This window comes from Desmodus rotundus, chromosome 1, assembly GCF_022682495.2.
Source record: "Desmodus rotundus isolate HL8 chromosome 1, HLdesRot8A.1, whole genome shotgun sequence".
NCBI lineage: Eukaryota > Metazoa > Chordata > Mammalia > Chiroptera > Phyllostomidae > Desmodus > Desmodus rotundus.
In genome coordinates this window covers 97,142,559-97,160,382 of record NC_071387.1, presented here as the reverse complement: position 1 = coordinate 97,160,382, position 17,824 = coordinate 97,142,559, and the positions used below count along the sequence as shown (strand labels likewise).

Genomic DNA, 17,824 nt, shown 5'->3' with positions numbered 1-17,824 from the left:
TCCCCATCTGTAGAGTGTGTTTGTGGGAGAAAGCAGGGGTTTGGGGGGAGGTTCGCCTGGCTCATCGCCAGGCTCTTTCTCTGCAGACGGCTGGGGTCTGTGCGCTGGCTCCTGTCGGAGAGGCCACTTACGGGCTGTGTGTCTCTCGTGGCGGCAATCTAAGCGAAGGTCCTCCTCCTCATTCCCATCCCCCTTCTCGATTCTGGAAAGAAAAGAACCCAAAGGCTGTGTAAGAGAGAGCAGGCTGAACTGGCAGTGGCCCAGGACTAGGAAGTGTGGCCCCCCCCCACCCTGAGAACGGGTTGCAAAGCAGCTTTGCCCTGCTGCCCATGAGGCCCTCGCTGCAACCCTGTGAGCTGGACGTCGTCATTTCCACTTTGCAGATGCAGAACCGGAGGCTTTGGGAGGTGGCGTGACCAATAAGATGCTACGTAGCTAATACATTGGAGGCAGAACCCCATGCGAACCCACGTGCTGTGACAAAAAGGTGTCCCATTGTGTGCAAATGGCAAGTTACTAAAGAATGTGTACAGCGTGGTTTGTTTAAACAGTGATGCACTGGCGTGCGCAGAAAGCTACTCGGCTGGATGTATGCCAGAAGCCTCACGGTGGCTAGCCCTGGATAATGAGAATATAGGGGTCAGATCTGGAGCCTTTTTGCAACTTACCTGTTTTCTGATTTGTAGCAACGGACTTTCATCAGCTGTGGCAGTTTGCTTAACCAAATTAAAACACTTTCTAAAGCCAGCTCTACGTGCAAATGGAGCCCTGGGCGTCTGCCTTCCAGCAAAGTGCTTGTCCCCACATGGCTTCCTTCTCCTCTGGCTTCTCAAGGTCACCACAGTCCCAGAGGGGCTGCCTCTTCTGGTGTGGCCGGGGAGCGACAAGCCCCACATGCAGGCTGACAGGGTCAGGGGGAGCTGCAAACTCTCGGACATGGCCCCAGACTGAGACCCTCAACTCCACCCTGCCAATGACGGGCCCTAGAGGGCAGGGCCACGTGGCCACGTGCGCTCACCCTCCGTGGCCCAGGCCGACATGCACCACCCTTAGAGAAACACAGTGTGCCCCCTGCGGTAGAAACCATGGTGACCACTATCTCCTAAGCACCGAGAGCACTCCCAACTCCTCCTCTGTGGCCACACCCTGGCACCTTCCCCTTCCTCTCTGCCTTTCGCTTGCCTTGCAGCTGCCTGAGACCTCGCTCTTCATGTCTCACCTTTGGTGCTTCCCCGAGACTCCCCAGCACCCTCAGCGTGGCCTTCCCTTCCCCCACCCTGCTCCACTGCCACCCTCTCTGCTCGCATGCAAGGAAGCCCCAATCCTCTCCAAGCAAACACCCACCCCGTCATCTGGGTCTTTCTATCGCCTCTCCTTCCTAGCTGCGCAGCCATGCGCAGAGGCTGGGGAGGCACGGGAGGTGGTGCGTGACAAGCGAGCGATGGCAGAAATGGCCTTAGCAGGAGGGGGAGATACTCATGAATGCTGGTTGCCTCATTGCTCATTCATTCACTCAGCAGGAGTTTCCTGAGGTCCTGCTCTGTGTGGATAGAAATGTCCTCTTCGTGGTCTCTGTTCTCAGAGAGCTTCCTGTCTAGTAGAAAGACAAGCTTGCACTAGAGTTGACCAAAGGCCATCCGAGGATGGCCCATGCTGTCCTCACCATGGGGCCAGGCCTGTGCTTCCCGGGAAGCACACCCTGGACGCCACTCTTGTCTACAGATACCCCTGTGGCCCGGGCGCCCCCTGCTGGCAGGACAAAGGCCTGAGTGTTGGTGCCCTGGAAGGTTCCGTGTGAGGGAAGATGTCCCATTTTGTGTCTTTTAGTGGAAACATTTTCCTGATAGCACAGGTTTGTTTTAAAAAAAATCCAGCCCCGTAACGAGAGCAAAAGTCCCCCCATAATCACACCTCTGTGTAGTAGTACGGCCGCTGTGAGAAGTTTTGTGTCTACGTGTTCAGAATTAATACTTGTGCAAATAGCCTCAAATTACATACACCGTTCTTGTAGCCTGGTTTTTTAAGGTTTCCCATACATTTCCACATTTTTCTATACCAGTACACACGAATCTCATTCACCTTTTTTCCTGGTAGTTGTTTGTGAAGAAAACAACTAATATGCAATACCCTGTTGATAGACGTTCGGGTGTTTTGCCTGTTTTTTCACTGTCCTAAGTGACGCCGCATGCACGTCTAGCAAGATGTTGAGCCCCCGGCCACAGGGTGCCCAAGGCTGGAGTATTGCCGGCCACGAAGCCGCAGCTGGATTCTAACAGCTGGGCCAGGTGACCGGGCCCATCCTCCTCCCTGAGCGCCACCTGCCGGGTCACATCACGTCCAGCATCGCAGAGTCAGTCAATACCATGTCCACCTGCACTTCACAGCCGTACCTCTGAACCCATTCCCTGGTTGTCCCGGGCTCCCCGCTCTCATGGCTTCTTATCTTAGATCACCTTCCTCCAGGCCTGGTGCTGGGCACCTCCTGGGCCTCTGTCGAGAGCCTCAGCCTTGGGGGAGGGGCCAGCAAGCAAGAACCAGCCCTGCCTGGCATGGCCGCTCCTCTTCCTGGTCACCCAAACCTTGCTTGGTTCAATAGTTAATATTTCAAGGGTCACCTGCCAGTGAGTGAGCGTCCGCTCTGGGCCAGGCCTCGTGCTACCCTTGGGGGCTGAGGGATGACAACTCAGAGAGGTCTGCCCTGGAGAAGCCTGCTACTCAGGTTAAGGCTGGAGGTTACTAAGAAGGTTGAATAAGGGTGGACTAACTGTCTGATCCAGGAGTTGGCAAACTTTTTCTATAAAGATGTAGATGGCAAGTATGTGAGGCTTGGTGACCAGCTACTCAGCTGCCCTCATAGTTCCAAGCAGCGCAGACAATACGCCAATAAATGGGTGTGTTGTTTAGTAAACATCGTGTACAGCAGGTGGTGGCTGGATCGCTTGTGGGAGACAGTGGGTTAACCTCTGGTCCAGTCGGCTGTTCTCATCCACTCGGAGACCCACCGAAGACCCCTGGGGGAGCTTTCCATTGCCCAGTGATGGGATGTGCAGCCAGGGCTGGGAGCCACTTGTGCCGTCAGGACCAGCAGGGGCTCCATGGGGGAGTTGAGCCGGAGCAGCACGAAAGCTGGGGACTCGCTCACTGCTCGAGAGGGGCCTGCCTGCCTTCCAGGGCACCCCGCTGCCACTCTGGAAAGAGTGGATTCCTTGAGCAGGCGCGGCCCTCGCCACCAGATTCGCCGGTGAAAGCGGCAGACCCGCAGGGTTGACAGCCATCCAGTGAGTGGCGAATGTGCCAGTGGCCATGGCAAGGGCTGACGACCCTCGGGGGGGGTCGCTGGGGGTCCCCAGGGTGCTGAGCTTTGTGTAGAAAAGAGAGGAACAATTGCAAATGTCACCAGGTGACAATGCCTTGGATTTGAACTGTAATTTCCTAGAGAGCATGGTATGTGCTTTCTGAAGATAGGCCTTTTTTCTTTTTAACCCGATGACGTGGAAAATCACCCACACATTTAAATGAGTGCCCTGAATGGAGTGCTTGGGGTGAACAGTGGTCAGAAGGGGCAGCGGGGGGAACCCTGTGCGCCTGACGTGCTGGGTCGCCTCCTCTCTGGGATGCGGGCGTCTCCTCTGTGAGCTGTTGGAGTCTGGGCACATCCCTGTCATCTCGAGCCTTGATTTTCTCACCCGATAAATGGGCACAATAACGTACCTGCCTCTTAGGGCGGTTGTAAGACTGAGTTTCGAAACGCGTTAGTGCCTCTGTTTATGGCTCTCAGAGCCCCGCTCGGCTCTCGCCGCCATCTTCAGTGTCGTCACGACCGTCATCACCACCTTCCTCATCCCTGGGCCTCTACGGGCTGCCACTGTGTGACTCCACCTCCTAGTTCCTGATGAGGAAGGGTGTCATCCCAACCAGTGCTGCCCCCAAGCCCGCACACCCCTTCCTCTGTCCATCATCCAACCTGACCCACTTGTTGCCTGAGGAAAAAGGATGCTTTGGAAGAAACAGAAAAGGCTTCAAAGTATCAAACACTCCTGGATTCTGGGCAGAGGGAACCCAGGGCCACAGCACAGCCCCCTGCCCCGGAGAGGCAGCTCCCGCTGTGGGGACCAGGAGAGTCAGAGCAGAAGCTCCAGTGAGATGACGCCGTGGGGACCAGGGGGCTGCATGAGCCCCAGGGAGAGGTGACAGTATCCAAGGTACCATCTCCCACTTGCAAGTGAGAGGCAAATGAACTGCTTGCATCCTCGTCGCTGTGGTCTGCTCACACCCACTCAGCCTGTGCTCCGAGCAGTTACCGCCGTCTACATTGCTATCGTCCCCACGTCACAGACGTAAATGGAAGCTGAGAGCAGCTTGTCACTTACAGTTTGGTGGTGTGCTGGCAGGGTGCACGACCAGCTCTCCGGTGGGGTGGCTGCTCCTGGCACAGCTGCTGTGAAGCAGCTGACGAGCAGCTGGCCAGTGGCAGGGCCGTGACTCGGACTCGGGTTCATTGGTCCCTGTGTCCCGCACTGAGGGACCCGGCTGGCAGGGGATCTCAGTCAGATGCCCTGGGTACGCCTGCGCAGCGAGGTCCTAGTGGAAGGGGGCCAGCAGATGTGCCAGCAGCTGTGCTGGGTACCACTGCGCTGCCACCCAGCGTTGCCCCAGTGACCCACAACATCTGGAATTGGACGGAGGCCAGGTATTTGCTCTTTTTGAGAGAAGAAAAGGATGCAGGCAAGTGATGGAAGCAGGGTCTCCGAGGGTTCGAGGGTTCAATGGCAGGCCGGAACCAATGACTCATCTCCCCAGGACCTGCACCCCTAATTCCAGGGCTGGATTGGCCACCGCAGCTGGGGCCCAGCAAGGGTCCCGCCAGGTCCCATCTCGGCCAGCATGCTCTCCAGCCCCAGGGCCCAGCCTGTGTCCTCCAAGCCGGCCCTCCCACTGGCCCCCGGCTGGCCGCCATGACCCCAGTCTCCAGCCCCTTCCTGGTATGAGCTGACAGTCCATGCTCTGTGCTTCTCCAATTCTGTGACAAGGCACTCGGTCCTCCTCCTTCATTTTCAGTCTACCTTGGACCCGTTTTTAAATAAAATACAATAAAAATTAGTTACTAGAAAATGAAATTTAAAAAAATAACCTGCAAAAGGCAAGCTGGGTGTCCCAGCGATACTAACTTGCTATGAGAGTCTCCCAGCACTCACCTCCATTTCTGTCCTTACGTGGCTGGGGAGGCTCGCAAACGGGCACTGGTCTGGGGACCACTCCTCGAACAGCCCTGGTCTGCAGCGCCCTCCTGTACCCGCCAGCCTCTGCTGCCACGTCCACTTCCCGGGGCCTGGCAGGGCTGCACCTGCTCTGCCCTCCAGCCCGAAGGTTCAGGTTCGCAAACTTGGCGGTGCCCCAGGTCATCCGAGCAGCTTGTTAAGTGCGGGTTCCGATTGGGCAGGTCTGGGGTGGGTGGGGCCTGAGATCTTGCATTTGTAAGAGGTTCCCAGGTGAGGCCCATGCAGTTGGGCCCCGGACCACATTTGAAGGGCCAGGTCCTGGAGCCCAGCTTTGGGTGTGTGCGGGCCTCGCTAGGCTTAGGCCCAGTTGTCCTCCCCCAGCTCAAGGCTGCTGCCCAGCGGACCCAGGCCTGCAGCGTGCTCCCCACAGTCCTGGCCACAGATGGGCATCACCGAGGAGCCAGCAGTAGTGACGGTGGGGCACAAGGCTGCCAGGAGCCCTCCCAGCCAACGCCCTCCCGCTTGCCATGTCCCCTCCGCTGGCTGATACTCAGGGGGAACAGGGAGTGGCTGTCCTTCCACACATCCTCCCCATCCCTTTGACCAGTCCCCACCCCAAGGGCTGTTCGGTGCTCTTTGCTCTCCCTTCACAACTAACCGGGTAACCGTGGGAGCTGAGCGAGGGCCCTGCATCTCCAAACACCAGCCCCAAGTTCTGGGCCCCGCACTCCTCTGGGGGGGAGGCAGAGGTTTCCACAGACCCCAGTAAGGAGCGCTGAGGCATGAGGCATCGCCGAGAAGTAGTGCTCAGGCAGTGAGAGTGGAAAGAGACGGGTGTGAGGGAGCTGCTATCGGATGAGTCTCGGGTGAAATCCCTCGGATGGACGCAGCTGCAGGGGACGAAGAACTCGGGGATTTTGCAGCAATCCATTTACAATAGAGCAAAGTGGGGTTAAAGGGAATATTGGGAAACAAATGGCCACAGGTAGGAAACTAAGGCTCCACACCTCGTACGTGCCATCACAAGATAGAGGGAAAATAAATGGATTTTTAAAAAGGTTCTTTCTTCCCTTCCCCATTTTATGAGTAATATTATCACAGTAAGAAAATTTGGGAAATGCAGAGAAGGTAAAGCTATCCACAGTGTGAGCACCCTCCCCTAATCTTTGTGTACTTGACAGTTTTGTCTCCCCTTTCTCCATACTGGGTTTTGAAAAGAAATGTCTAGATATTATCACCTTGAGATTATTTTCAGAAGTGCATGGGTTGGAGATAATTACTTAGAAAAACAATCACTAGCATTAGCGGAGTCCCACCCCCAAGCCCCACCCCCACCCTCAACATCCTCCAGGGGGGTCCCAAGGGCCCCAGCACAACGTGGAAACCTCCAGCCTTGATTTCTTTCAAAAGCTCCTTCCACAGCCCAGCCATGGCTACAAGGAGAGCGAATGGTGAGCAAAGCAGCAGAGATGGGCATGCCTGGGCATGGGCATGCTCACGTGGCTGGGGAAAGGCTGTGCCAGCCAGGCCGCTGGCAGCCACCAGGAGGCAAAGGTCACCTTGGCCGGGATGACCTGCCAGAGAGATGGCCCAGAATCCATATTTGAGTTAGGACCTGAAGGCCCAATATCAAGGCAGGGAGCGGGGGCGCTCTAGGCAGAGAGGCTGGCAGGTCAGCAGCAACGTGGAGGCAGGAGAATGACGTGTCTGGGGAACTGCGGAGGGGCGGAGGGGCGTGGTGTGCAGCAGGAACTGGGGTCCACCATGCGGCTAGGCAGTGGCAGTGCTTCAAAAGTGATGTCAAGGAGCTAGACCTCTGTCCTGGAGCTGTGGGAAGTCAGTGCATTGATGTAAGCAGAAAGATGGGGTACAGGCACCTGATCACATTAGCAGAGTGAAGCTATAGCATTCTGGCTGCTGGGGGAGGACAGGCCAGGGGGGCAAAGTCAGATGTGGGATTGATCACATTGGATGTCCAGCAGGGTAAGGGGTGGAGGCCGAGAGAAGTGAGCTACCTGTGGAAATGCGCTGGGCTTGGGGTGAGCTGGACATGGGGGTGTGAGGACTGCGGATGGCTGGCTGGTGCAAGCAGGACCACCATGGAGAGAGACACAGAAATAGGACTGGGTTTGGGGGCACCGTCCTGAGTGGATCCTGGCCATGCTGATTCTTGTTGCCTTTGAGAACACAAAGTGGAAACGCCAGAGAGACAGCTGGATTTGGAGTCTGTTGTCTGGAGTGGAGTAAGAATGTGGGGGTCCTGGCACAGCTGTGGCCATTGAGGCTAATTGCAAATGAGGAGAGATCTCAGATCTCAGATCCCAGAACTGACCCTGGGATCTCTGCCCTGTGGTGGAACAGAGGATCTGGCGGGAGAGGCACAGGGAGGATGATGAGTGTGGGGAGTCGGGCTGCTGGGATCTCTGTCGGGGGCGGGCAGACTGCACAGGGTCCTACTGTGAGTGGGAGGAAGTGGAGACTAGCCCTCCCTCCTTCCAAAAGTTTCCTTACAACACACAGGGGAACAGAGTTGGTGGGGGCTGGGGTCCCTGAACCCTTTCTGCACCAGCCTCAGCTGGTGAGGGCTGGCTCCCAGGACTGAGGTTGGAGCAGGTACTTACTCCACCTTCTCATATCCCAGCTGCTGCCAGCCTCCACCCCAACGCACTGGGCGGATGAGAGAGATGAGAGGCCCAGGCCCAACTCCCAGCGCTCCTCTAGCCTCAGATCACACCAAAGCCTTCTCACACATATTGCCCACCTGGCTGGTGAGTGCTGTGCGTGTCTTTAAAAACTGGGCTTGAGGGTCTCATCTATGAAGGATTTTCTATGCTGTAACCCCTGGGCTGGGCCTCAGCCCTCTCCCCAGACTCCCCTCCAGTAGACACATGACAAACTCAGGGCCCTTTGCTGCACTCACCAGCCCCAGAGCCAGCACGCCCCCCCCCCACCCTAAACTTGCAAGTCTCTGAGGGAGGTAGGTGCTCCCCTCTCAGCCTCTAGTCACGATGCAGGAACTGGGGCCCAGTGTGGCCAGACCCTCTGCTTTCTCATCACAAGCCAAACACCTTAATTTTTTAAACATGAAATCTCCTGATTTTTAAAACTCAGACAAAATTTAAGATTTTTAAGGACTTCCAGTCAAGATGGTGGTGTAGACAGACATGGCTCACCTCTTTGCACAACCACATCAAAATTGCAACTAAAATATAGAACAACCATCACTCAAAACCATCAGAAATCGAGTTGAATGGGGATCTGACAACGACAGAATTAAAGAAACCACATCCATCCAGGCTGGTAGGAGGCATTCAGATGTGGAATGGGCTGGTCCCACACCCATGTGTGGTGGATATAAATTCAGGAGGGCTATCTCAGGAGCGAGGAGTCCCAGCCCCACACCAGGCCCCCAGACCAGCGTTCCAGAGCCAGGAAGATAAGTCTCCATAACTTCTGGCTGCAAAAACCAGTGGGACTGAGTGGGTAGAAGAAACTTCTGCAGTCCCAAGAAGTTTTAAAGAACCCACACACAGACTCACTCCCTCTGAACTCCAGCACTGGGGTAGCAGCTTGAAAGGCACAGTGGCCTAGAGGAAGAAACTGAAGTGTCTACAGTCAAGGAGAGCAGAGCCCATTGTCCCCTTCCTAAACCCTCCCCCACAGAGCCGGTAAGTTGGTGCCATACCTGAGACTCTACCAACTGGGCTAACACTGTGTGACCCACTTTGGACATCCCCAGAGACTCTGGTGCACCCAAATTATGGGCCCACCCAAGCTGCTTTTCTATATGAATGGCTGGTCTTGGCTCCTAAATCCTATCAAAGAAGCACCCACTGGCCTCAATGAGCTCCAGGCCCAGCACTAGCAGCAGCCAGCTTAGATTCACAGTCTGACTTTGCCTGGGAATCTCCAAACCCAGCACAAGTAGCAGCCGTCTAGATTGCTTTATAGCTTAGGCAGGGGGGCCTCAGGCAAAACACAGGTGGAGGATGACCTTGGCCTGCACCACCTGGGAAACCCAGGGGTCAGTGCACCCAGAGGACTGCTACCGATCATGTTGGAGCACCACCACCCTGTCCCTGCACAGCTGACTCTCCACAGAGGACAGAGGTTGGTGGCCAGTGGTCACAGCCAGCCCTTGCAGCTCACTGACCTGGGTAAATCTCTCATTAATCTGCCAACAGCAACCAAGGCTCAACTACAAGAGGAGGGTGTACTCAGCCCACATGAAGGGCACACCTTGAGTACCCAGCTAAGGTGATAGAGGAGGCTGTGCCACTGGACCCTACAGGACACCTACTGCATTAGGCCATACTACCAAGACAGGGAGTCAAAGTAGCTCTACCTAATACACAGAAACAAACACAGGAAGGCCGCCAAATTGAGTAGACAAAGAACCATGGCCCAAATAAAGAACAGATCAAAACTCCAGAAAAAGAACTAAACGAAATGGGGATAAACAATCTATCAGATGCCAAGTTCAAAACACTGGTTATAAGGATGCTCAAGGAACTTAGTGAGGACCTCAGCAGCATTAAAAAGACCCAGTTAGAAATGAAGGAAACACTAATTGAAATAAAGAATAGTTTACAGGGAAACAACAGTAAAGTGGATGAAGCTGAGAATCAAATCAATGATCTGGAATATAAGGAACCAAAAACAATCAATCAGAACAACAAGAAGAAAAAAAATCCAAAAAAATGAGGAAATACAAGCAGCCTCTGGGACAACTTCAAGAGGTCCAACATTCACATCATAGAGGTGCCAGAAGGAGAAGAGAGAGAGCAAGAAATTAGAACTTTATTTGAAAAAAATAATGAAAGAAAATGTCCTTAATTTGGTGAAGGAAATAGACATGCAAGTCTAGGAAGCACAGAGTCCCAAACTAGAATGATGCAAAGAGGCCCTCTCCAAGACACATCATCATTAAAATGCCAAAGGTTAAAGATAAAGAGAGAATCATAAAAGCATCAAGAGAAAAGCAGTTAGTTACATACAGGGCCGTTCCCATGAGACTGTCAGCTGATTTCTCAAAGGAAACTTTTCAGGCTAGAGGGGTTTGGCAAGAAATATTCAAAGTCATGAAAAGCAGGAACCTACAGCCAAGACTGCTCTACCCAGCAAAGCTATCATTTAGAATCGAAGGGCATTCTAAATACAGTAAAGGGATTCTCAGACAAGGTAAAACTAAAGGAGTTCATTGTCACCAAACCATTATATTATGAAATGTTAAAGGGACTCATTTAAGAAAAAGAAGATCAAAACTATGAACAATAAAATGGCAATACATACATATCTATCAACAATTAAATCTAAAAAACAAACTAAGCAAACAAGAAGGACAGAGACAGAATCATGGATATGAGCATTTTGATGGGTGACAGATGGGAGAGGAGTGTGGGGGAATGGGTGAAGAGGTGAGGGGATTAAGAAGTACAAATAGGTAGTCACAGAATAGCCAGGGGGATGTAAAGTACAGTATAGGAATTGGAGTAACCAAAGGACTTATACGCATGACCCATGGACACGAACAATGGTGTGGGGACTGCCTGAGGGAATTGGGGTGCTGGGTAGAGAGGGGCAAAGGGGGAAAAATCAGGACAACTGTAATACCATAATCAATAAAGTATAATAAAAATTAAAAAAGAATTTTAAAAGCACCATGGGGTACAAAGTACATCTCCAGGTAGAATTCTCCAAGGACCCCCAATACACACATGCACTGTGCCCCTTTATTGGGTGGGCAGTGCGTCCTCCCCTGCACAGAGGGCAGTTTCTGGCTGGGATCGGGGGAGGGAGAGGGGGACGAGGGTTTTGTGTGTGAAGCTTAATTGCATCATCTCATGTAATCCTCACAACTAAGCTTTGAGAAAAAACGCTGGCCCATTTTCCAGCCAGGATAACTGAGGTCCGGAGAGGGGAAGCGACTCACCGGGGCACTCACAACCCAACCCGTGAGCCACAGCAGTTCCAGGCCTGGTCTCTGTCTCCCTTCTCCCGCACGCAGTGGGTGCGGGCAGGTGAGGCCCCAGGCAGAGCGGGACACAGAAGGCACTGTACAGCTCTGCAGTGTCACTGGTAACATCATTATTAGGAATAGATTATTGAGCCCTGGGGTCCTGGGGACCGGGACCGAGTGGAAACCACATAGGACAAGCTCTCGAGGTTTGCACATGGGAGGAGGGAGATGCAAGCGAGAAAGTAAGTGAATTAACGAGGAAGTTCAGAGAAGTACATGCTGCAGAGCAAGTGAAGTGACCCGAGCGGCTTGAGGGAGCAGGAGCTGCCCTCTTGCCCAGCCTTTCGCTCCCTGCGGCCTTCTCTTGGGAGGTGGGGGGTGGGGGGGGTGTTCAGTAGGGCCGAATTCCCCGAGTCCAGCCCAGCCGGGGGACTCATTTTCTTCCCCACGTTGTTAAACCAGGTCTGAGTTTTAAGCTTTCTTGAAAGCCCCGATCCGCAAATCCTTACCTTTCATTCGGTGTCTCCCACTCTTCCCCTCCCAGTCCTCCCGTCCCAACCCTCCCCTTCTGAGGCCTCATTAAGATGCCCTCCTTGGGGACAACACACGAGGTTTAATTCCAGAAGTTTCCTCTAGCAAGTGAGGCTGCTCGTCAGGAGGTGGAGACTCCCTCCACCCCAACCCCACATGTGCGCACGCTAGCCCCACGCACGTGCACACACGCGCACCGTTCTTCCACACACCACCACTTCCCGGAGCCCCTGAAAACCTCTCCAAATCTGCCCACCTGCTCCTCAGACCCTCAACAGGCCCGCTCCTGCACAGCAAACTCAAACAGGCCCCGGTGGGGCAGGGCTGTGGTTTGGCAGGACAGGCTGAGGGGAAGCCGGTCCCACACTTGCCTCACCTGCTGACAGGAGCCGCGGGCAGCAGCGGGACTCAGGGACCCTGCCCCTCCAGGGCCTGGACCCTCCCACACCCACTCTGCTCTCGGGCCTGCCTTGCACCTCACCTGCCCTCCTGCTGAGGCCCTCGGTGGACCCCTCGGTGCCGGCAGAGACTGCCGGTCAGTCCTGGGCAGCCCACATCACGGTGACTGACCCGGTTCAAATGCAAGCTCTTGCACTTACCAGCTGTGTGACCATGGGCAAGTTCCTTCACCTTTCTGTGCCTTGATTTTGCAACTATAAAATGGGACACCTCTGCTGCCTCACAGAGGTGCTGCAGAATTAACACCCAAAGCATTTAGAGGAGTGCCTGGCACAGGGCGAGCACCGAAGAAGGGTCAGCTGTGGTTATTAATGTGACTATTAAAACCCTAACACCTAAAACGTTGTCTCCACCTCATCCTGGGCTAACCATTCCCAAGCTTTACACTTCACACAAAACCCTCTCCATGTGCCCGGCACCACCCAGCACATTACCTGCCTTACCATGTTTGCGTCTTCCCAGCAGCCCAGAGCTCTGGCTCTCCCACTGTGGGTCAGAGGAAACCGGCCCCGGGGGGCTTCTTGCCTGCCCCAAGTCACACAGCAGCAAAGCCACAGAACCAGAAAACTCACTGAGGCCGGGGCCTCCAAACCCCTGCTCTTTCTACAGCACCCCTGTCCCCCAAGGGCAGGAAAGATGGGCAGGTGGGACCGCGGGTCTCCTCCCCGTGTCCCTGGCTGCGGTTTGGGGGACGCTGGCCCCTGCGGGATTCCAGCCCTGCTTCTGGGCCACCTGCAAACCCGTGCAGAGATCTGTCTGTGTGCTCCGAGCGCTTTGCAGGGGAGGAGCGCGCACACACACACACACAACGGAGGAAAAGGAAAAGAAAAAATTAGAACAGCCCAGTTACCCTGACATGCTCTCCTCAGAGAAGAAGGGAAATAATTGGATGAACCTCTGCACAACGGTCAGGTTATGAACGGGCAAACCGATACTCTGCACGTGTGCTGGGAGGCGTTTTCCCCCGAGTCGTGGGGACCATTCGAACCGGGGCACCGGCAAACAGCAGCTTCCTGGTACGAAGCTGTCTTGTTTTCTGCCTCAGCAAAACAAGGTTGCCCACGGATGTCCCCCGCTCTCCCATAGCCAAGGTGACTGATGCAGTTAATGGGATGGTTTTAGACATCAGGCTGTTTATATGGCATCTATAAACATTTCCTGAGCGCCTACCATGGGCCCCATGCTATGCCGGTCACCACCTCCTTCCTACTGAACATGCTGTGGCCACAGCTGTGGGCGAGGCAGGCCCATGTGCCAGGTTAGCCTGACCGCCTGGCCACAGCTGACTGGCCTGGGTCTGAACCTGACCTGGAACTTTGGCGTGGGTGTATGGGGATGCTGAATCTGCCCGACCATGGTGGGGATAGAGCTGAAAGGGCACGAGGTAGTCAGGGCTGAGGTCTCCAAAGAGGAGCATTCAGCTGGTCACACACACGGAAAATTTAGTGAGCATCTGTTAGGAGCCTGGCCCAGTTCTAGGTGCTTAGAATACAGTGGCAATACAGCAAAGCCCTTCTCATGGAGCTCACAGTCTATGAACTATCGAACAGATAAATATATAGAATAATGTTAGATTGTATAGGTGCTATGGAAACAATAGCGATGGGTTAACGAGTAATAGGACAGGGTATTTGGGGGTGTGCAAATTTAGATCCACTGATTAAGGAAGACCTCACTGAGCAGAGACCTGGGTGAGCCAGCCAGGTGAGTATTTCAGGCAGGTGTACAGCAGGTGCAAAGGGCCTGAGGTGGGTCTGAGCTTGCAGTGTTCACAAAACAGAAAGGAGGCCCACGTGGCTGAGGAGAGACAATGGCATCAGAGCGAGGGCCCTGTGTGGCCCCCACCACATGACTCCTGGGACTGAAACTCTTCCACGTGCCCCACAGACAGCCCAACTCCTCAACACTGCCCAGCCGCACAGCCTCCTCCTCCTTTTCCTCCTCAGACTCTGTACTGAGGCCCTTTCTCTTCTCTGCCACTGAAGGACATTACTGCATGTCCAATTACTCCCCCCGAAGCCGACTATGTGATAAGAATCTGGGCAAGGTAGTTTATTTAGGAGGTGGTCCAGGAAACATGCTAACCATCTGCCCGTCTGTCCTCCCAGCCACCCATCATCCATCCGTCCACGCGCCCACATACCCGTCGTCCACCCGTGAATGCATGCTACCGTCCTTCCACACGCCCAACGGCCCAACCATCCATCCACCGTTTATTGTCACCTCCTCTGTTCCCAGCTGGACACAGACTCAGCAGATCAGATCTGGCCCCTGACCTTGAGGAGCCCTCCTCCAGCAGCCAGCAGCAGCCCCACACTGGGTCTTCTCGTCACTCAGTGCTGTGACAGCCCAAGACGGAAACCTTGGTTCAGCCTTTGTATGTCCCTATCTTGGTTCTAAGAAGACAGGGGTCAAACGGCAAACACTCCACCTTGATTCCCTTCCAGGTTTCGCAGGCTCTGATTACCTAAGCTCAAGGCAGCCACAGGCCCCATAAAACATTAAAATGTCCCAGATATTCCAACATAGTGGAGTCTAAACCCTGCCTCACCCAACCTGCTCCTTCTACCCCACATCCCCACCCCCACCCCAGAACACTTCTGCTGGCAGCCACAGGTGACCCCATGTGCACTGACCTCTCCCGGAAGTACTTGATGGCCTCAGGGTCAATGAAGGTCGGCTCCTCCCGGTAGCCCTGCTCAAAGACCTTGCGCTTGTGCCGGAACTCAATGACCGTCTTGGTGTAGGAGTTGAGTGTGGTGACAGAGGCTGCCATGCAGCAGGTAAAGGAGCCCCACGCCAGGCTGCGGAAAGACGAGGACAGAGGTGCCAGTGAGGGGGAGGGGACAGGGAGCCCCACCCACCACACATCCACGCACCCTGCACGCTGCCTCTTCGGGCCAGACCTAAGCAGGTGCCGCTGTGAGCAGAAGAAGGAGACTTAGTCCCCGCGCCCCTCACCGTCCAGTGTGGGAGACAGCAGCGCCTGCACATTGTGACGCAGATGTGGCAGCGTTTATTATCAGGAGGCAGAAAGAGGGCGGGCCATTCCATCCAAGGCGGCTGACACCAGCGAGGGCCACCGCCCTGCAGATGTGCCTGTGCGGGTCTGGGAGGTGAGGAAGGGTTTGCCAGGGGAAAGGGCTCTCCAGGGAGAGGGAAGAGCGTGTGCGAGGGCGTGGAGGCGTGAGGCGTAGGGAACACTCCACAAACTGTGGGAGATTTGGGATGCTGGAGTAAGGGAATGTGAGGAGATTAGTGGAAGTTGGTGGTGAGAATAGATGGGGACCAGAACCCTAAAAGCTGGTTTTCTGTGGGAGTTAAGTTACCTCTGTTCATGCATGACCTTGGACAGGATGCCTAACCTCTTGCCTCATACTCCTCACACCCACTTTAGCAGCTCCACCTCACGGGGTTGTTCCCAGGACTGAAGGAGAGGAACAGAGCCTGGTACCTAGCCGGCCTTCCGGAAAGGTTTGCTAGCATTACTACCACCACGATCATCAGCATTTCTACTTCCCACTTCTGTCTGACTCGGTTTCCAAGCTCTCCCTCCAAGAGATTAAACTTGAATGACCTTCGCGGCTCCACACTTCCCCCACGCCTAGCTGGGGACTCCTGGCTGTGCTCACCTGAAGTGCGTGCTGAGCAGCCGGAGCGAGAGAACTGGCCTACCCACGCCAGGGAAGAAGGGAAGGGCGGTGTGGGGCTGGAGCCTCAGGTGGCCGGTGCCCACTCTAGAAAGGGCCTCGCGCCTGATTCTTCTGAGTGAGACTGTGCGGTAAAATTTATAACCAGAGGTGCTGTACCGGCCTTGCTCGACTCACCCCTGGTCTGGTTTCTGGGTCCCTGTTCCCTTGTCTCTGCCTTAATGGCTGGTTTGCTCCAAATGAAGGGCTCAGCTTTGTTGTTGCCAAGCCTGCACCGCCCCTGAGCCCCCAGCCTCCCCCTCCGCCAACCCCTAGGGTCTCTCAGCATCACTGCGCCTGCGCCCCTCAGAGTGAGCACAGCCCACCCCCCTCCCCCCAGGCACCACGGCTTTGCTTTCTCAGCCTCAGCGCACCCAGAGGAGAGCAGGGGGAAGTCTGAGGACACAGCCTTCCTCCCAGGGATCGCCAATCATCATCCGTTGCTTATTGCCCAGCCTATTAAAGGCGTTCCCTGTTCTTTCACGATAAGGAGCTAATTCACGGAGATCTCCCAGAAGCTCTGACTATCTGCATTAGACAGCTGTGGGGTGTCAGCCTGGCCCCTCGAAGAACTGCCCTGTCCTCCAAAGGGTCCAGTAGGTGACTCCACCCGCTGTTCATAGATGATTGGATAAGGGCGGGATGTCTGACCAAAGCTAGTTTAATCGGATTACCCCTCCTCTGAGCGATGAAGTTCAAGATTCTAGTTCGGTCTGGGCTGTCTGTTTGAGCTAGAGTAAGGGAATTGAGAACCTGAGGACAGAGAATGGAGAAGCAGACTTTTTCCTGGGGTTCCATGAATATGCATATGTTGGTTTTGCCAGACCCACACCCCCTCCGTTACCGGACCACTCCTCCCCTCCTCTCGGGCCCTGTGGTTTGTGTGGGGCTGGCCTCACCCCCAGCCTTGAGGAGTGAGCACACGGCCTAGGCCTGCCAACGTTGTTGTAAGAAATAATATAGAGAGACCCCTGTACCCTTTACCCAGTTTCCCGCAACGGTGGCATCTTGCAAATGCACACGGCCAGGCCCCTGACCCCGGTGCAGTCAAGACACAACATTGTCGTCCATCACCGCAGTGACCCCTCCAGTCGCCATGTTATAGCCACTCCCACTGTCCGCCCAACCTTTGGCAACCATTGCCACAGTTTTGTCATTTCAAGAATATCATAGAAATGGAATCACACAGCATGCGTGTTTGGAATTGGCCTTTTCACCCAAAACAATTCTCCGGAGAGTTACCCAAGTTGCGTGTATTATCAGCATGCTCCTTCCTATTGCCGAGTAGGGTTCCTACCAGCAATGTGTGCGTCCCTCCACATCCTCTCCAGCATTTGGTGTTGCCGTTATTTTTTAATTTTAGCTATTCTGAGAGGCATGCAGTGATATCTTGTTGTGGCTTTCACAGCATGTCCTTAATGGCTCATGGTGTCGAGCATCTTCTCGTCGGCTAAGTGCTGTGTGCCGTCTCGGACCGCACGTCCGCTCACGCTGTTTGACCGCTGTGCCACTGTCGTTGTTTGCTGTTGAGCTTGAAGTGTGTGTCCATACGCTGGACAGTAGTCCTTTGTCAGATACGTGCTTAACAAATGTTTTATCTCAGTCTGTAGCTTGTCTATTCAACCTATTAAAAAGGTCTTTCACAGAGCAAAAGTGTTTAATTTTGATGAGATCCAATTTCTCAATTTTTATGATGCTTTTGATATCAAGTCCAAGAACTCTGTTTAGGCCTAGATCCCAAAGGTTTTCTCCTACTTAAAAAAAAATTTTTTTACAGGTTTGCATTGTATATTTAGGTCCATGATTCATGTTGAGTTAAATTTTTTTAAAATTTATTGATTATGCTATTACAGTTGTCCCATTTCCCCCCCCTCACTCCACTCCATCCTGCCCACCCCCTCCCTCCCACATTCCCCCCCTATAGTTCATGTCCATGGGTCATACTTATAAGTTCTTTGGCTTCTACA

At 54.3% G+C, this 17,824-nt stretch overlaps 1 protein-coding gene across 3 annotated transcripts in view; it reads right to left on the bottom strand.

Annotated features, from left to right (window-relative positions):
* Positions 1–17,824, bottom strand: part of GSG1L (GSG1 like) — a 200,634-nt gene that overhangs the window by 15,299 nt on the left and 167,511 nt on the right. Inside the window, exons 5-7 of one of the 3 annotated variants that reach the window (XM_053920314.1) lie at positions 14,805–14,972; positions 5,196–5,465; positions 4,962–5,059 (exon numbers count right to left, since the gene is read on the bottom strand). In XM_053920314.1, coding sequence (XP_053776289.1) covers positions 5,210–5,465; positions 14,805–14,972 — 424 coding nt within the window. In that variant the 3' untranslated portion in view covers positions 4,962–5,059; positions 5,196–5,209. Of the gene's footprint in view, positions 1–131; positions 203–4,961; positions 5,060–5,195; positions 5,466–14,490; positions 14,565–14,804; positions 14,973–17,824 lie in introns of those variants that run through there. The other 2 variants (XM_053920354.1, XM_053920406.1) reach the window with 2 other exon arrangements.